The sequence below is a fragment of the Podarcis pityusensis genome (assembly GCF_964106645.2).
Source record: "Podarcis pityusensis genome assembly, chromosome: 1".
NCBI lineage: Eukaryota > Metazoa > Chordata > Lepidosauria > Squamata > Lacertidae > Podarcis > Podarcis pityusensis.
The window spans coordinates 70,019,350-70,038,951 of NC_138028.1; the positions used below are offsets into that span (position 1 = coordinate 70,019,350).

Sequence of the window (19,602 nt, forward strand, 5' to 3'; positions counted from 1 at the left end):
CCTTTTATTTAAAATGCATCTCTGGGTTATTTCTGGGGCCTGCCTGGAGTTTTTACATGAGTAGAATGTGTGCTTTTATTTAAATGCATCTCCGGGTTATTTGTGGGACATAGGAATTCCTTCATTTGCCCCCCATAATATAGTCCAGCCCACCACAGGGTCTGAGGGACAGTGGACCAGCCACCTGCTGAAAAAGTTTGCTGACCCCTGGCCTAGTTAGTGCTTTCCCAACTTTGGGAAGAATGTGAGCCTCACAACTCCTTTCCAAAGCCCAACCCCTCGCATATCCAACTTTGGGGAGGTAGCATGAGGGCTGAGGGGGCATCACATTTTGGCCTTGCTCTTCTCCACCCCCGCACATCAAGGCAGTGTGCAGCCTGCATGTTCTGTGTCAAAGTTGGACCACCCTTATTTAATCGTTGACTAAAGCCTAACTTTCAAAATTATTGAATTCATTACAAAAAAATAAAAATGGGGGGCATGCCTGCAATCAGACCTAAGGTCAGTTTTTCTTTATGGTTTTGTTTTTATTGACCCATCAAGCTTTTGGATATTTCTTACCTAGTTGAGTGGCCTGCTTTGTGTTTCATATGGAGGTTACCCAATATTTATTTTTATGTAGGAGTAGCATTTCCTTTAGATATTGTAAAAGTTTATAGAAATTGGAAGTGAGAATATTACATGAATGTTGGTGTGAGGTCACAGCTTCTGCTTGAGTTCATCGTGACTATACCTATGCATTTCCCCCTATTTTGCAAAAAGATAATTTGCTCCTTTAACTCCTGTGCTATAAGGTGACAGATGATAGATTTACTAAAGCCTGTGATAGGACAATGACATTTTTTTTTACCATTCATTTATTACAATAATCTGTATCCTGCCTTTCTATGCACATGCCTGGTTCACATGATGCTCTAAACCAAGGACGTGGAACCGTTGGCCCTCCAGATATTTTTTTGAACTTCAACTCCCATCAGTCCTAGCAAGCATGGCCAATAGCCTGGGATGATGGGGGTTGTAGTCCAGCGACATCTGGAGGGCTTAAAGCCTACTTAAACCAAACTATGGTTTGAAAGGTGATCATGCAGTGTGCTGGTGCCTGCTGCTCAAATTGTGGGTGCTCTTGACTCCTTCCTCACTTCTCCTTAGCTGCTGTATCTAAACTGGGGCTTGTGGTTTCTCCAAACTATGAGTGATAACAATAGTAACCAAGATCTGTTCTTGGCTTACTGCTCATGGTTTGTTTGGGCAGGGGGAAAACAAATCAGAAGCCTCGGTTTAAATGTAACCCTAAGGCTTACAATGGTTTAGCTCCTAGCAGCATGACAGGAGCAGGAGTGGGAGAATAACATAATTTCAGCAGTGCACACAAAAATGCTCCACATTCACCTTTAAAACTCAGACACTATTCAGCTTTCCAGCTTAAACTGCAGCTAGGCCATTCTTTTTATTAATTCAGATTGAAGCAGGTTTTGGGGAAAGCGTGTCAAAATGTAGTATTTCCTAAGATACAAGAGGATATAGATGGATTTGGGTTGTGGCTGACGTGTGTACATTGCTTCCTAAACCAACAGTGGGAGCGCACTGGATTCAGAGTAAATGGGAGTGTGTTCATAGCCATTGTTTAGTGTAACAATAATTAAATTGACATGCAAACCAAGCCTGAGTGTGCTTAAGGCGGTTGCAAAACAAAACAAAAACCTCTTCCATTATTTTTATTATGAGAGTCAATTGTAACTCTCTGATTTGCAATTCTACAAACACATTTTACAAGGGACATTGTCTCATTGAACTCAGTAGGATTTCTGAGCAGTGGTGCAGTTAGGTAATTTTTGACTCTGGATTTAATAATCTTCACACACACACACACTCCCACGGTGGATAGCAACGTGTGTTCCTTCATTTCAAAATGTGGTGAGCCAGCCCTGCTGTGTTTGGGGCCATTTTGCTCATTCTGCTGAGGAGGGGCCCTGGACACATCCCCCCAAGCCCTGCCCTGATGGCATCCCTACTCCTGAGTAAACACACAGAGGATTGAACTGTTAGTAATCTGCCTGGTTCTCCTGAAAGTAGCTGTGTGTAACGCTTTCTTTTACATTCATGAATAAAGCTTGACAGAGCCTGTAGGGACTCAGAAAGCAGTCTTGTGAAATCGCTACAGGGAAGAGAAAAAAAAACACCACACAGTCTTTCGTAGCCAGAATTTCCTCCAAGTACTTCCAGCTGCACTTGGAAGGATGAGTCACGCTGGAAGCGAAGGAGGTTTTCTACGAGCCTTTTGCTTAGTTCACATGATTTTTTTATATTTTACATTCCTATCTGTTTTTCTTTCCTTAAAAAAAATTTGTTAAGGAGATTCACCCAAGGAAAATCCGTACGAGGATGTGGAACTAAAAGCCCGTAATGCAGGCCGAAAATCCCAGCAGTTCTCAGAAAGTTCCCTAGATACTTTGCACAGGATGTGGACTCCGCAGGACAGGAAGTACACAACACCTCCACAGGTAATACAGCATGTCCAAAAGCGGGCTGGGCTATGCTCAGACCTTGTGTTTAGATGTGAACGTGTTTTATTTGTTTGTTTGCAAAAGAACTAGCCACAGGAGCAGAGCTAGGAAAAGGGATACTAACTGTAAATGAACTTGATGAAACCAAAAAAGGTTATTGGAAAGGAAGTAGAATCCTTTTAGATGTTTGCTGTAGAAAAAAGGAAGTTTTAAGTTTATATACATTTGCTGTAAACATGCACTTAAATTCTGTGATGCTATTTGATACTTTATACAGTTATAAAGTTTGTTACCCTTTGCTAAAGTTAGTAACTCCCAGAATGAGTCACTGTATGTTCTGTCAGTTTCAACAGAAGATAGGCAAAGCTCTGGGTGTTGTTGTTTTTTTAACCTAAATTATTATGAATTGTCAACCCAGGCTTTATATCTAATCTACTAAAAATAGTGTTCAAACAATGAATGTTTCATTAGATGGGAAAATGGCAAGGCACAGCAAGATTTTCCTTAGACAGATAACTGCTTTAGCTCCTCATCTCCCAAACCAATGTTGCCTCTTATATGACAGTCATGCTGGTCCTGTATTTTTTTTCTAGGAAAAAAAAAGCTGAAATCAGAGGACATTATTTCCAAATGCCTTTGATAAAATTATGTAAGGGTTTGTAATATTTATGACATAATAGCCTACAGTAAAAACCTTGACGTATGTGGAATGTCAAATTAATTTTGTATCAGTGGGCTTTAGTTCTGAATTCACTTATTGATTATAAATGGGCTTGTGTATTTGTTTTGTTTAAAATAGATTTTTAAATGTCTGATTTTGTTTTATAAAAATTTGTTTTATAAAAATGAACACCATCTCTCATGAATTTGGATTACTGTTGTTAAAGATATTATGTGTGTGAGTTTCTGAGTGCTGATTGGATTACATGATCAACTGAGTTCTTTCCAATACTGTATTAGGAATCTAGAACTTGTGTTTGTGCTGAAGCAAACGAATCGAGTGGGTTATTATTAAACAACTACATAAACTTATTATTTGTATCTCACACAAAAGAGCAGAAGACATAAGACCTTTTTACACAGATTCTCTTTTGTATGACAAATGGGCGTTTGAAAATTTCCATCTACCTGCTAGCCCATAGTTCCTCCCTTGGCGCTTACAGATTATTAGAATGCAATATATAATGTACAATACAATAAAAACGATCAGAGACAGAAACAAACTTCACCACTGGACAGAATAAAATCAGTAACTTTTAGCAAATTGCAAATGCTTTCCTAAAAAGAAACTTGTTACCAGCTTCCCCCAAAGTGATTGTGTTAAGCAAGTAGACTTCCCACAGTAACTACCTTCCTAACCTCAGATGACAGGGACATGTGGAATGTATTTTTGCATCAGTCTGAGTGCAGTCCCCAGATCTTTCCTCAAGGAAACATTTTAATGGAATGATATTGCAGTTCCTGACCACTCAAAAGCGCAGTATCTCCCCTGATGATAATCACTTCTATTACAGTTGTGTGGAATATCCCCTTGCATTCACGTGCCATTTTCTGATTTTGTTTATTAAATTTGCTGTAAACATTGGAGGGGGTGTTCAATTTTTATTTCTTGATTGGGGAGGCTCACTGGGACAAAGTTGAGCCAGACAAGTAAAAAAGAGAAACACCTGCATTGATGTATATATACATAGCTGAGGCACAGAGCCAAAACGCTCTCCTAGCAACAAATTAGAACATTTTATACATATCTATGCCAACCTAGCAGTTCGAAAGGACATCAAAGTGCAAGTAGATAAATAGGTACCACTCCGGCGGGAAGGTAAATGGCGTTTCCGTGTGCTGCTCTGGTTTCGCCAGAAGCGGCTTAGTCATGCTGGCCACATGACCCGGAAAAACTGTCTGCGGACAAACATCGGCTCCCTCAGCCAGTAAAGCGAGATGAGCACCACAACCCCAGAGTCGTTTGTGACTTAACTGTCAGGGGTCCTTTACCTTTTTTATGGTGCAACCACACTGTGTAGGAGTCTAGTCACTGGACCTAAAAAAAATATGGCATAGAAAAGGGCAAATGATCAGGAGTGTAGGGTAGCTCCACTCTAAGGAAATGTTTTGTTTACAGTCAGTTTAGGATAAAGATGAGTAAAGTGGGGGCACGATACAGGTTTATAAAATTATGCATGGTGTGACAAAAGTTGATAGAGAGAGGTTTCTCTTCCTCTTCCTCTTCCTCTTATAACACAACCTGGGCTCATGAATGGTGGGAGATTATGATATACAAAAGGGAGTACTCTTCACACGAATTATTAATATATGTTTAGTGGGAGGGAAGAAAGACTCTGTATTGTCATATCTAAAAAGGAAGAAATGAAATATTATTCTAGCTGTGCAATCCTGACCATATTTACTGTGAAGTAAGCCCCACAGTGTTCAGTGGGATTTCCATGCAGGTGTTCATAGAATTGCAGCCTAGAGCAGTCAATTGCCAAGTACTGAGAGTTCTGTGGAAGACATCCCCAGTTAAAGATTGCAAGCCAAGAGAGTGATGGGACTAGAAGGGCTAATGTTCTGAGCTGGTATAAGGCAGCTCATTATACTAATGGCAGAATGTAGCCTTTTTCAATGAAAAGGGCAATTTTGTCTCTCTGACTAACAATCTCTCCTTATTTACTGTTCACTGAAGCTCATTTGAGGTCTTTCTGCTAATTATATTAAAAATTCAGTCAAGGCCCGGCATGGCTGGACTTTGCCGGAATAACTGTGTTTCTTTGGGTGGATTTTGTTTTTCCTCCAAAATGATATTGTAGAGCTGGAAAAGGTGTGCAAAAAGGCAACCAAAATGATCAGGGGGATAGAGTAACTCACAACAAATGAAGCTTACAATATTTGGAGGCTACTGAATTTTTTTAAAAGGGGGGGGTAAGGGGGAGCATGATAGAAGTGTGTAACATTATGCATGGAGTAGAGAAAGTGGACAGACGGAAGTATTTCTCCATCAGTCAAAATTCTGGAGCCCAGAGTCATCCAGTTAAGCGAAATGGTAGGCAATTCAAGACTGACAAAAGTAAGTACTTCTTCATAAAGAACATAGTTAAACTATGGAAATCACTTCAACAGGATGTGGTGATGGCCACCTACGGATGGCTTCAAAAAGGAACATAAGGCTATCATTGGGTACTAGACAAAATGGCTACACACCATTTCCAAGATCAGAGGCAGGGTGCCCCTGAATACCTGTGCCTGGAGATTATGAGCAGGCGAGTACTACTGCTGTCATGTCCTGCTTATGGTCTTCTCATAGGCACCTGGTTGGCCAATGTGTGAAACGCAATGCTGGATTAGATAAGCCTTTGGTCTGATCCCACAGGGCTCTTCTTACTTTCTTATGCTTACTTCTTAGCTACCTTCCAAGCCCAGCAGCCAGTCACTAAGAATCGGAAACTGGTCAGAAAGGAGAAGCCATCGTGTACCACGGTTACCCAAGAGACACAGTCATGATGACATGCTACTGCTGGCCCAGCTTGGCATTCCCTCCTCTCCATCCAGCCTGAATGAAGACAGTTTGAGTACTACCAGTGAACTTCTTTCCACACGCAGAGCCCGGAGGGTGCCAAAGGTAACTACTACGAATCGGTCATGATGTTGCTTTTTCTTACCCTTGGTGTAATATCCCAAATTCAGTACAAAATTAAGTATTGTTGCTGGAGGCAGTGTGCCCCTGAATGCCAGTTGCTGAGATTCACAACTGGACAAAGTGCTATTGCTCTCAGGTCGTGTTTTTTGTTTCCCCATAGTCCTGATCTAGCAGAGCTCTTCTTATGTTCTTACTGTGAGAAAGATGGGATCCTGTCTATCATCTATATCTATCTATCTATCTATCTATCTATCTATCATCTATCATCTATCTACTATCTATCTATCTATTTATCTATCTATCTATCTATCTATCTATCTATCTATCTATCATCTATCATCTATCATCTATCATCTATCATCTATCTCTATCTATCTATCTATCTATCTATCTATCTATCTACCTATCTGTCTATCATCTATCTATCTATCTATCTATCTATCTATCTATCTATCTATCATCTATATCTATCTATCTATCTATCTATCTATCTATCTATCATCTATCTATCTATCTATCTATCTATCATCTATCTATCTATCTATCTATCATCTATCATCTATCATCTATCTATATCTATCTATCTATCTATCTATCTATCATCTATCATCATCTATCTATCATCTATCTATCTATCTATCATCTATCTATCTATCATATATTTATTTATTTATCTATCTATCGTTCCTTCCCTTCCCTTCCCTTCTCTATCATCTATCTATCTATCTATCTAATCATCTATCTCTATGCACAACAATGCATATGGGAATACCTGGGTTGTGGGGGGTGGTTGTTTTTTGTGTGCTGCAGCAACCAACTTCAGACTGAAAGGTAAAAGCACTAAAACAGGCATTGCATACACATGTGGTATGAAGCACATGTATATCCATGTAACACCTGCCGTGGCCATGTAGCTTTCTAGCTCTCAATAAAGGGAAAACAACTGCATGAAATATCCACAAAGACATCTGAGCCGCAAGTTATGGTGTTGGCACAGTGGGTGTCTGCCTTCACCACTCCATTTCTGGAAAAGACTTTTTAGGTGCATGTGTGAAAAGGGGCAATTACACGCTTTCCCTTAATCTCTGCAAACTGGTGCATTGCTCTGTTTTGCTTAAATTATAATGTGAGTAGCAGTTGACCTGCTGCTATTTATAATCCATGGTTTGTGCCTAAAGTTTTTTGTTTTTGTTTGTCATGGTGGTTCCCAAGGAAATCGCAACTGATCCAACTTGGGTCCTATTGTTTATATCTGTGCAATTCAGATAGCTGCGTCATGGCAGATTTGAAACAAGCCTCAATTAAAGTTAAGCTCTTGCAGCTTGGTAAAAAACTTACAAATCTAAGAAGGAGACGGAATAATTATCTGGTAGTATGAGCAGTTAGAATGAACAATAGCATATTTATTTATAATGGTAAATGTAGCATTTTCCTTATATGTTTGACTCTTTCCTATGCAGTTGTGTTTAGTATGTTCTTAACAGAACATCCCCTCCCTCTCTTCTCCCTGTTCTGGGTTTCCCCCAAACCATTTGGAGCAGATTTGGAGAGGGCCGAGGGTGTGCTAACACATCCTGTGCATTGCATGCTGCCCTCACCCACACACCTTTTTTATTCTCCATCCTTATTAGAGTTCAAGTGCTGATTTGATGGAGGCTAATGGTTCTCCTCTTCTTTTACAGCTTGTACAAAGGATCAATTCTATCTATAGTGCAAAGAGAGGGAAAAAAAGATTGAAGAAGCTTTCAATGTCCAATATTGAAACAGCATCACTGAGAGGTATATCATGAAATCCGTTTTAGCACCCATCTTTCATTACAGAAGTCACTTTTACACTGATGTATTGTATAATAAATAAACAGATAAAGCTGCATGGTCAGGTGCTTGTTCCTAAGCACAAACTAGGGAATTGCAGCCAATTAGGGGTCCCTGGTGTGCATCCTTCAGCATTTAGGAATGCCCATCTGCCTTTCACATTTTGCACATTTAGTGCAAGAGATACTAGGGAAATGTGGCCATAGCGGCAGCAAACCTGATTGCTATATAAAGTGTGAAGCGGCTCTCAATATTTCCTGGAAGGTGCCAGCTAATTTCTGCAGAACTGAAGTGCACAAATGTGCTCATGGTGAAGCCACATCGGCCACTGATTTATTTCTGTCAACTTGTTGCATATGCAACAATGTGAAAGTAAAACCAATGAATAAAACTGGATCCTGTGTGCATATTCTTTCCAAATGAATGTTTTTAACATTTGCTATGGTCTGCGCATCTCATGTGCATCTTTGTATGTGCATGTGATCATGTATGCCTGTGTGTGTGTGTGTGTGTGTGTGTGTGTGTGTGTGCCAGTGTAGCAGAAGTAATGAGAGTTCCTAATGGTCCTGCCCTATGAGATGTACCACTCCGACACCAAGACATGAAAACATAGAGGGCTTAGGAAGTTGTCTTGTACTAAGTGAAGCCATTGGTCCACTCACATTGACTGGCAGCAGCAGTCCAGGATTTCAGACAGGGAGATGTGGGAGACTGAACCTGCGACCTTCTGCATACAACGCAGATGCCTTTCCACCGACCTACGGCCCTTCCCTTATATCTAGATCTGAACTTAGCCTTGCTACTGCTTGCTGCTGGCTCAGTTGTAGCTGCTCCCTGCCCTTGACACATCGCTGTTGGCCTGCTTAAGAGCCAGCCTAGCTACCAGTATGCTCAGTTACCCAAGTGGGCATTCATCACAGAATTAATTCATGTTATTCATGTTATTCTTACAGATTTCTGACTACTTAAGCTTTTAAAGTGTCCCCCTTGACTTCTCTGAGGTGTTACAATCTCTTTTCAGTAAAAAGAATTTGAATGGGAAAGTGTCGAACTAGTTTTCAAAATGCTTCCTGAAGAAGCCTGGAAATTACTTTTTTCTTAAAGATTTCCATAATCATGAAACATTGCTTGACCATGTATTTTCATTGCAGGACATAAGGACACACATTATTTTTATTATTATTTTGCTAACTTTAAGAGCAAACCTGAAGTTTCCTTCTGATAATAGAATCCTTCTCTCTCTTTCAGATGAAAATAGTGAGAGTGAGAGTGATTCAGATGACAGGTTTAAAGGTGAGAGGCTCAGCATTCCTTATCTTGTAGTTGCTTTACAATCCAATGAAATTAAATGGGAGACAAGGTGATAGAACTACAGTTCCCCCTTACCACATCCCATTTCATCTCTGACAGCAGAGGCACGTGAGGGTGGCGATGGAGCAGCAGTGGCATGCGATCAGGGGTCAGCAAACTTTTTCAGCAGGGGGCCGGACCACTGTCCCTCAGACCTTGTGGGGGGCTGGACTATATTTTTTTGTGGGGGAATGAACGAATTCCTATGCCCCACAAATAACCAAGAGATGCAACTTAAATAAAAGAACACATTCTACTCATGTAAAAACACGCTGATTCCCAGACTGTCTGCGGGCTGGATTTAGAAGGCGATTGGGCTGGATCCGGCCCCCTGGCCTTAGTTTGCTTACCTATGCCACTAGGTGCTGGCAGCACTGTGTTCACTTGGATGGGACAGGGTGGCCGCAAGGTCAGGGAATGGCAGCTGCATTCTATAGGTGCATCCTGGCTGCTACTGCCAACTTGGAGCTCTCCGGACTTTGCTATTGCCCTAGTGCTTCTGTTGCTGCTGGCTGAGCATCATCACAAATGATGCTGCTGGTCTCTGAGGGTCCCCTGAGCCTAAGAATTGGCCTTTGGAGAGGTACAGTGGGGGTGCAGTAAGGAAGAAGCAGGAAAGCCGTTTCATTGTCCTTGGGATGTTTGCATTTGACTAAAGTAATTATTCTCATGCAAGGCCTTGTACCAAGGATTGGTAACTTCCAGCCTTCCATGATAGTCTTGAACTCCAACTCCTGTCATTCCTGACCATTGGCCATGCTAGCTGAGGATGATGGGAGTTTGAGCCCATCGTCATCTGTAGGGCCACGGGTTTCCCAATCCCTGCATGTAGCCAATAAGAATATAATAAATGGTGGTCATTGTGATGGACAATTGTAACACTACGTTTCCTAAATGCTTAAAGCACTTTGTAGATATGTTATATCAGTAATCATTATCTATAGCAGCATTTCCCAACCTTGGGCCTCCAGCTGTTTTTGGACTACAACTCCCATAATCCTCAGCTAGCAAGACCAGTGGTCAGGGATGATGGGAATTGTAGTTCGAAAACAGCTGGAGGCCCAAGGTTAGGAAACACTGATCTATAGCAAGCCTATATAATATGCCAGTACTGTCATCACCCTATTATAGATTGGCGGCAGTAGGCATTTAAGGTGAAAGCTACCCAATACAGTTCTTCCCAGCTTGGAGCACCAGCTCAGAACCAGCATTTTCTGCAGTTTATCTTCTTTTTACAGTTTTTTTTGAACGTGGAGCAAATTAATTAAGATGCACTAAATGCAAAACTTCATATAAAGGAATGGGTTTTTAAAAAAGAAGAAGAAGAAAAATGGTTGATATGACTATCACTTAACAATCCTTTAAAGACAATAATAATGATGATGATGAAATGATTGTGAAATTGCTGGGCACAGTTTCTCTTCTCCTTAGCCGTTTTTGCTGCTTTTGCTTTCTAGCAGTCTGGTGCATCTCAGTCTTTGTCTGGCCAGTAAATCTGTTTTTATGGACTTATTTCCCAGCTAGTGCCAGAATCTGCTTTTATTCCAGTGAATTTCCTGGCTTTAGGTTGATACAGATTACTGTGGTAATCTGAGGTGCAGCAGAAACGGATGGGTGAAACTGCAGCTTGTTGCTGCTCCTTCTGTGGGGCCTTAAAATTAGTATTATATATTTGTTATTGTATTTTTCCCAAAAGGTAATGCTCTTATATTACCTGGGGGCATTCACTCCAAGAGGAGCTTCCTTTATTTCTGCTTTTTAAAAAGCAATGCGATCATCAGTCTAGTCCCTGATCTAGATTGGAACCATTGCAGGGGGCAAAGGGTTAAATGTCCCCCTTACACACACCTTCGTTCAAATCAGCCCCCCCCCCATATCTACATGGGGGGTGTGGGGGGAGAAGAGAGAAGGGAAAGTTTTGTTGTGCAAGCAGAAGTTCTCGTGTAGGGCTTCCGCTGCCAGGAATCCTTAGTTGAATCCCACCCAGAGGACTTTATCACATCAAGGTTGAAATATATTTGGCAACATAGACCTGATTCTAAAGTGATGTGAGAAGCTATTTTATGTATACCTGTTTGTTAATAAAGTATAGGGATCCTTATGGTTTACAGCCTGTTGCATTTGATGCTATGCAGTCAGCTGACTTCGTAAAGCTTGACTAGGTTGTATTCCTCAAGTTTCTTTTCAATAACTTTTATTGCTTCTAGTTACAGATAGGTAGCCGTGTTGGTCTGCCATAGTCAAAATAAAAAAAATCCTTCCAGTAGCACCTTTAAGACCAACTAAGTTAGTTCTTGGTATGAGCTTTCGTGTGCAAGCACACTTCTTCTTCACACATCTGAAGAAGTGTGCTTGCACACGAAAGCTCATACCAAGAACTAACTTAGTTGGTCTTAAAGGTGCTACTGGAAGGATTTTTTTTATTTTTATCGCTTCTGTATTTGAAAAGGCTTTCATTTATGTAGGAAATAAAGACATGCAGAATTAAAAGTGAATGTGCTTGGGCTTAGCATCTCAGAAGCTGCCAAGTAATACTTCTTGCTTCTTTTCTAACATTAGCTCACACCCAGCGCCTTGTCCACATCCAGTCAATGCTGAAGAGAGCTCCTAGTTACCGGACTTTGGAACTGGAGCTGATTGAATGGCAGGAACGTGAATTGTTTGAGTATTTTGTGGTAGTTTCTCTTAAGAAGAAGCCCTCTAAAAATACTTACCTCCCTGAAGTCACATATCAGTTTCCAAAGGTAAAGCAACAACTTTATTGGATTGCCGTCATTATTGTTATTGTAGCTGTTGACTGCTGTTGTCGCATATATGGGACACTGTTAGGCACATGCATAACTTAAAAATATACACATGTCCAATTTTAAGAAATATTAGTATAGATGGGTGGACATTATTATTTTATCTTTCACATTAAATTTATATAGTCATCCATCAATAAATATTCTCTAGGTGGTTTACAAACAAAATTTAAAATGATGCCAGTTTTTATTGCCCTTGTTTATGTTGTGGATGTTTTGATGAGACTTTTTATTGGCATGCTACTGCTGCTGTGTTGTTGTTTTTTTCTTTTCTAAACTGCTGTGAGGTCATATTTTCAAACAAAGGGCAGCCTATAAATTATTTTAAGTAAGTAGGTAGGCAGGTAAGTAAGTAAGTAAGTAAGTAAGTAAGTAAGTAAGTGAGTAAGTAAGTGAGTAAGTAAGTAGTAAGTAAATAGAGTGGCTGCATTCACATAATGTGGCAAACTATAGTAAATGGTTTTTCTGTGAACATGGGAGATCGCTTCACTCCTCTCTTAGCACAAGCTGAAACAACGAATTGCAATCCCTGGCTCAATGTTATGGGAGAATGTAACACACTGTAGATAGTACAGATGTGTTCACTGTGATGGTGTTACAGCTTGATCTAGGGAAGAAGGAATTGCCACAGTTCCTTTCTATTCTGTAGAAATCGTTCTGCCCTCAGGATAGGATTTTGGGAGGGTGTGGAGCACCATGGTAGGGAGGCAGCAGCGTGGAACTCCCTTGCAATAGGCAACCCCTTAACTTGTCCTTTCGTTGGATACAACCCACTGACTTTTTCTCAAAATTGGCCTATTGGAATGAATAGCCTTGATAAACTTATGTTTATTAATATCACTGGGTTTACTCTAAGTTAGTTGAATACGACCCATAAAGTCAGTCTTCTCAGAGTTTGTAGTTTTCTTCGCCTAGAGTCAAGATCTCATAAGGCTAATGGAATCAGGCAAAGACAACAATGGAACAGCAGCAACAAAAACAGGATCCTGAGTGGGTTTCTGTGATTGTGGGGAGGAGAAAGATATCAATGAGGCTCTGATATCAATAATAATAATACCCAGCTTATCTATTTTGTCATTTGTCTTCTCTTGAACCAAAAAGTCAGTAGTTTAAATTCAAAAGGCACATTTTTGCTTTCTACATATGTTTCTATGGCTACATATATATCTATGGCTTTGGGGGATAGAATATAGTTTTTCTCATTTAGTTAATTGGTTGAGTAACAGCTCAGTCCTTAACCATGTCTCCTTAGAAGTAAGCCCTATTGGGTTCAATGGGGCTTGCTCTCCCAGGTAAGTTGGGTTTAGGATTGCATCCTTAAGAGATGTTTGTAGAAGGATATCTATTCCCTATGTTGATTTTCAAAGCCTGATTTGAGTCTGTTCTAGACTCTGCTGATGTTAACTTATTCAACCACAGCTAGAAAGACCCACAAAGCAAGTTCGCGAAGCAGAAGAACGTCTCAAGGCCATCCCACAGTTCTGCTTCCCAGATGCCAAGGACTGGAACCCAGTGTCAGAATACAACAGGTAAACTATCCTGTTGATAGTTGCAAGACCGGATTCATGGATTGACAAAACACATATAAATCTGTGTCCTTTGCTTGTTGTTGAATGTAGATGACATTTTTCTCTCCTTTGGAACTCTAGTTATGTTCTGCTGGTGCACCACACCTAGTTCTTGCCTCTTTTTGCTGCTCCTGCTAACGCCCTTTGCACAGTATTGAGGAAGATAATCAGTGAAATTGCTCATAGCAGCTTGATTACTGGCCTTTCTGGGCTCTCTGGGGTTAGAGAAGGGAGAGCTCACTTCTGAGTATCACAAAAGCCCTGTTTAGGTTTTCTGTTACCAAGTAGAGCAGGGGTGGCTAACCCACAACTCAGGGGGTGTGATCTGGCTGCTCAATCTCTCTCTCTCTTTCTCTCTCTCCACCCTAATACCCAGTGAGTTTGGCACCAAAAAGAGAAAAACGATCAAGCAGGCATAGCATTGGGGTGGGCACAGCCTTGCACTCTATTGGAGATGCAAATTGCCCCTCTCCAACACATCAAATGGATAATTTTGTGAGCAGAGGGCTATAACTTATGGCCTTGGAGTGCTGCATAACAGCTTCCTAGGAGGAAGGGCATGGAAGGCCTTGGAAAAGAAGGGCTGCCATGACAGAGAAGGGGAAGTGATTGGCCTCTAGCTACCCTGCACCCTGCTGTGGCTGCTCCCACTACCACTGCTGATGTCTGGGCAATGAGTGGCGGCAGCCGGGGGTGGGTGGCTAGAGGGCTAGATCTCTCTGCTCCCTTCTCCCTGGTGCTATTACCACTGGTTCTGATAGCAGTCAGACACCTAAGAAAAAAACAAGAGATGTCAGTCTTTGGGAAGATTTTTCTGCTCACCTCAAAGTCTCCATACTTAAAGAAATAGCTCTCAGCCTAACCTACCGTGAGGATAAGCTTGTGAGGATAAAATGGGATGGAGGGAACTATGTATGCTGGCATGAAGTCCTTGGAGAAAAAGTGGGATATGAATGAAATAAATGGAAAGGGAGGCTCCAGCTTGAAATAGCTGAATTGGAATTCATTGCTTAATTTGAATATATTCCATTCAGACTTAATTGGAATGGTGTGTTTCTTTCCTCCTACAGCATAAGCTACTGTGTAAACCATATGCTAGTTGACCACTATAAGTGGAGTATTCTGTCTTACAACTGTGAGGCAAAAGAAACCAACCAATTTCACAATAGAATATCTGGTTCTCCGTTGCTTCTTGTGTTATGTAATCATTTACACATGGATAGAATGAGTACAAATCCTTTGGTTAGTCTCAAAGCCTCACCAAGACTATGAGATAAAACCACAAGATTTATCTGTCTGGAAGATATCTCAAAACATGTCAAAATATTAATCGAAAGGAATCTTAAGACCTGCTTTTTGGCAGCACAATGACATCTGTGGTAATCTTTGTTACAGTGAAACATTCTCTTTTATGCTGACGGGAGAAGATGGCAGCAGAAGGTTTGGTTACTGCAGAAGATTACTAGTAAGTACATCAACTTTTTTCAACGTACACTATGCTAAGAATGTGACATATTTTGAGAGCTGAATGTGTCACTTTTGGGGCTGCGGACAAGTGCAAGAAGAAAATTAATCTCTTGTGGTCTTAAGGGAAATAGAGCTTTTTCTATAGAAAATCAAATCAAATCCATGTTCATATTCCAGGGAATCTAGGAGTTACTGTATTTTACATGTTTCAGTGTTTATGGCAGGGAATTCCATTTTTTAAAACCAAGCCCACTCTCAATTGTTTATTCTACTTGGAAAATCCATACCTACCTACACCCAAATTGGGCATTTCCAGAGAAGAGCTTACTAGAAGTAAAACAGGATGTATCTGATAGAAATGTTACCTGTTATGAAGAGGATACAGAGCTACTGGCATTCATGACAGTTGATTCTTTCCCTATGGTGATCCCATGAGTACATTTGGACAAGATGTAGTAGCTAGTATTAGCTGCATAGTGCATGCTGGACTACAGATGCCTAGCACACCAGCAAACTAATGTACAGGTCACTAGAACTGCTAAAGGGTTTATGCACACTTACCTATTGCCTCACTCTTTCCAGGCACAGGTCCACACTTAAAAGCTTCCTGTCCAAGTGTTTTTTTGTTTTTGTTTTGCCCCAGAGCTTTCCCTGGAAAAAAATATGCTTTTTAATGTTCGGTTGCAGCAAATGTCATTTCAATGTCAATTAAGGGTTTCTGTGGATTGCTGTTTGTTCTGATTGAACTTTAAAGAGCAGATTTTTATGGGGAAAGCTCTGGAGAGAGAGAAAAGGGCACATAGAAACAGAGATTTAAAGCACAGGCTGTCCCTGGAAGGAGCGGAGGAAAGCTAAGTGTTGATAAGCCCAAAGCTAACATTGGGGAACTTTTTTTTCTACCTACATTTTATTGCTTCCTATCCCACTCATATGTTTTTCATGAGATTGTGTTGTAGTGCCAAACAGAGGCCAGTAAGCTGCATTTTCTCATGCCCTGCCCATCTTCCCTTTTGTAGACATTACATTATTGGGAAACTGGGTCGAGGTCATTCTTTGATTTCCATTCGGGGCCAATATAGATGTGGTGGTAGATGATCTATGTGCTTAAACACAGGTCTGCCCCCAGACACACAGAAATGGGTTGTGCAGGCTCTAGTTTTAACAGCAAGAAGATGCATACAGGAAAGGAGTGCTGAACACCCCTGTCCCTGGTTGTCACTTACCTTTCTGCATCCCATCTCCCAACCACCTTTCTAGCAGTTAAGGATGCTTCTACTATTAGAGTTTCACAAGGGAGTAAAACACATGTGGGAGTAAGATGTAGGGCAGTAATATAGAAGCAAGGGAAGATACAGTACCCCTCATCTGTAGTCTCCTTTTGCACTCACTCCCCTCTTTGATGATCGGGGCAGATCCATGATTAAGCACCTAGTATTTCTGCTATCATGTCTCCTTAGGCCATTGCTAGCAGTACTAATGTTATCCTACAGCAGTCTCTGGCATGTACAGTATAGTGAGGCAATCCATTCAGGAGAATCTGTTCCTGAATGTGGATTACACCTTGCTGAATTGAGGATGATCAAATACAACCATTCATATAATGAAAGCCTCTGCCCACTTTATGTTTTCTCCACAAGACTGATGCTCATGACAGAAAGAGCATGTATTTTTGAAATACTTTAATTGATGTGGCAAGTTGTTTTACTTGGGGAGTTTTTTAATTGCAGGGACACGAATCAGGGAGCCAGTATGGCAATTCCCCTGTCTGTGAGACAATGATGATAGTAAATAATCAACAATAACAGAATATTAAGAATAATAGGGGGCGTGTGACCAGAAATAGGAAAAATATGATATATGACAACCAAAGGTCAACATTACTGTTGACCGCTTACTCTGTGCTGACACTGCAACACTGACCTTGGCTTTGGTTCAAACAAGTACAGTGGTACCTTGGTTCTCAAACGCCTTAGTACAAACCTGGAAGTAAGTGTTCTGGTTTGCGAACTTTTTTCAGAAGCCGAATGTGTTGTGTTTTGAGTGTTTATGTATTGATTTGAGTGCCACACTTCCTTTTTGAGTTCCACACTTCCGATTTGAGTGTTATGCTTCCGATTTGATTGCCACACTTCCATTTTGAGTGTTACACTGAGGTCTGTCTGTTTTTGCTCTTTATTTTGCTTTTTTTTTGCGGCTTTTTTGTTTTGTTTTGTGACTGTGTGGAACCCAGTTCAGCTACTGATTGATTGATTGTGTGACTGCAGTACACTGTTTATTGCTTTCATTTTATGGATCAGTGGTCTCGTTAGATAGTAAAATTAATGTTAAATTGCTGTTTTAGGGGTTGTTTTTAAAAGTCTGGAATGGATTAATCCATTTTGCATTACTTTCTATGGGAAAGTGTGCCTTGGTTTTGGAATGCTTTGGTTATGAAACAGACTTCCGGAACAGATTAAGTTTGAGAGCCAAGGTACCACTGTAATTTGTGAGGGAGCAGCACATTAAGATGGAACCTTGTTTTGGAAAAGCAGATACTCCCACTTCTGAAGGGACTACCTGCTGTTAGATTTTTCTTTTCTTTTTTAGAAAGCTTAACTTTTCAGCAGCAGGTGCTGCTAATGGCCTGGGTTGGATGGTGGAGAGGAAGATACCAAAGAATATTCCTGGCAGGATAGCTGGTACTCCTGTTTGATTGCTTTGAGGATGGAAAAGGGTTGGAAGTGCAAAACTGCAGACCTTGTAAATCATCTGTGTAACACATGCAACACAACCCTGACTTACAGAACACAGACTTTACTATTCAGAAAAACCTATTCAAAAGCTGTAATCTAAAGTAATGTTGATAGTGTGGGACAGGATCTCCTGGCACTGTCAGATGCTGCTTCCAGTCCAGTTTTGGCTTAAAGATTGTGATTGTTTCATTTTCAAAACAATAAAGTTGGACAAGTACAGTTGTCAGGCTTCCATGACTATTAATATGTACAGTATGTTCACATTACATTGCTATATCCACAGTTTCTTTCACTTAAAAAAGCATTATATTATAAGTGCATTTTGATCACTGGCATTAATGTCTTCCATAAACTGAAGTTTGAATTCTAGATGTCCCCCTTTGGGATTATTAGAAATTACATTCAAATGCCCTTATATGTGGCTAAATCTGAAACTCTTTTATCAGAACTCCTATGTTGATATTCAAAAGGAGTGGGAAATAATTCACTGATGCACGAAAATTGAAAACAGTGGCAAACATCACCTAAGAGCTATTCCTAAGTGTTTTGAGGCCCAAATAAGCCTTTTGTTCTCTTTTCAGAGTTCTGTATTATAGATGTGTATGCTGGGCTGACAACCTTTAGTCTTCTTGAATACTTGAATACTTGGGGAGATTTGTTTTTTAAGACTGCCTTCAGACTCACAAATCTACAGTGAGGTTGAGGTTCACAGGGAGATGAAACTGGCTTTGATGATAGGTAATTTCTGATCTTTACAATTTTGCATAACAGCCAGTAGCACTGAGACAACCTGCTCCTGGGGCATTTAGTCAGTGGTGGACCTTGGGGCCTCAAATTTCAGCGATGCCCTGTGTAACACAAAAAATTTGGAACTTTCCTCACTTCTCATCTTCAATTCTATATCGTAGCTGCTGTGCCCCCAAGGCTCTGTGCCGAGTGCAACCAAGCCAGTGGTGCTCCCCTAAATCCACCTCTGATTTACCCATTCATATAGAACAAAGTTGGGCAACCTGTGGCCCTCCTGGTATTGCTTGATTCCATCTTCCACTAATCAACACACACACACACACACACAGTCTAATGGAAAATAAACAGGAATCTTTAAAATTCAAGCTATTACTTAAAATTGCACGCTACAGTATATTAGAAAACAATTTCAAAATTCAATGATTTTTATTTCAAATGTGAATACTGCCACTAATGTAAAATGCTTTGTACTAACACTGGGGCTTTTTTCATAATTAGACGTTTGAAGGAAATTGAAAGGTTATGCAGTTTGGTGCATGCACACACCAGTGAAAGAGTTGATAGAAAGAGGGGTTCCAGTCACTTAAAAACTTTCCACCTCTGAGGGGCTCCTTTTTTATTGCTGCGATCTGTTAGCACAAAGGAAGTCACTGCTGCTGGTAAAAAGAAAAGGGAAATCTGAAATAAAGGACATGAAGCAAGAGAGGTTTGGAAAGTGAAGATGCTCAATTTTTTTTTTAAACTTGGTGACACTGTAGCCTTTAAGGGTTATTAAAAAAGCAGCAAAAAAACCCAGGAGTAATATTTCACAAGGCCGGAGCTTTTGACTAAACTGTGAGCCGTTATTGTTCCTGCTATTATATATGACCCAGGAATGCAGTGTTTTTACTGGCAGCCAGCAAGACAGCTTTTAGCTGGTAGCTGTCCAGGACGCCTGGCATGGCTACAGCATTCCTGCAGATTTGACACAATGATTTTAACCCA

The 19,602-nt window shown here is 40.6% G+C and overlaps 1 protein-coding gene across 8 annotated transcripts in view; it reads left to right on the forward strand.

The window, feature by feature from the left end:
* Positions 1-19,602, forward strand: part of DENND2B (DENN domain containing 2B) — a 143,114-nt gene that overhangs the window by 99,426 nt on the left and 24,086 nt on the right. For 7 of the 8 annotated variants that reach the window (XM_080975972.1, XM_080975971.1, XM_080975975.1 and 4 more), the window contains 7 exons: positions 2,353-2,501; positions 5,902-6,117; positions 7,818-7,914; positions 9,199-9,243; positions 11,860-12,044; positions 13,524-13,633; positions 15,068-15,137. In XM_080975972.1, the coding sequence (XP_080832098.1) occupies positions 2,353-2,501; positions 5,902-6,117; positions 7,818-7,914; positions 9,199-9,243; positions 11,860-12,044; positions 13,524-13,633; positions 15,068-15,137 (872 nt within the window). The remainder of the gene's footprint in view (positions 1-2,352; positions 2,502-5,901; positions 6,118-7,817; positions 7,915-9,198; positions 9,244-11,859; positions 12,045-13,523; positions 13,634-15,067; positions 15,138-19,602) is intronic. The other variant, XM_080975974.1, reaches the window with a different exon arrangement.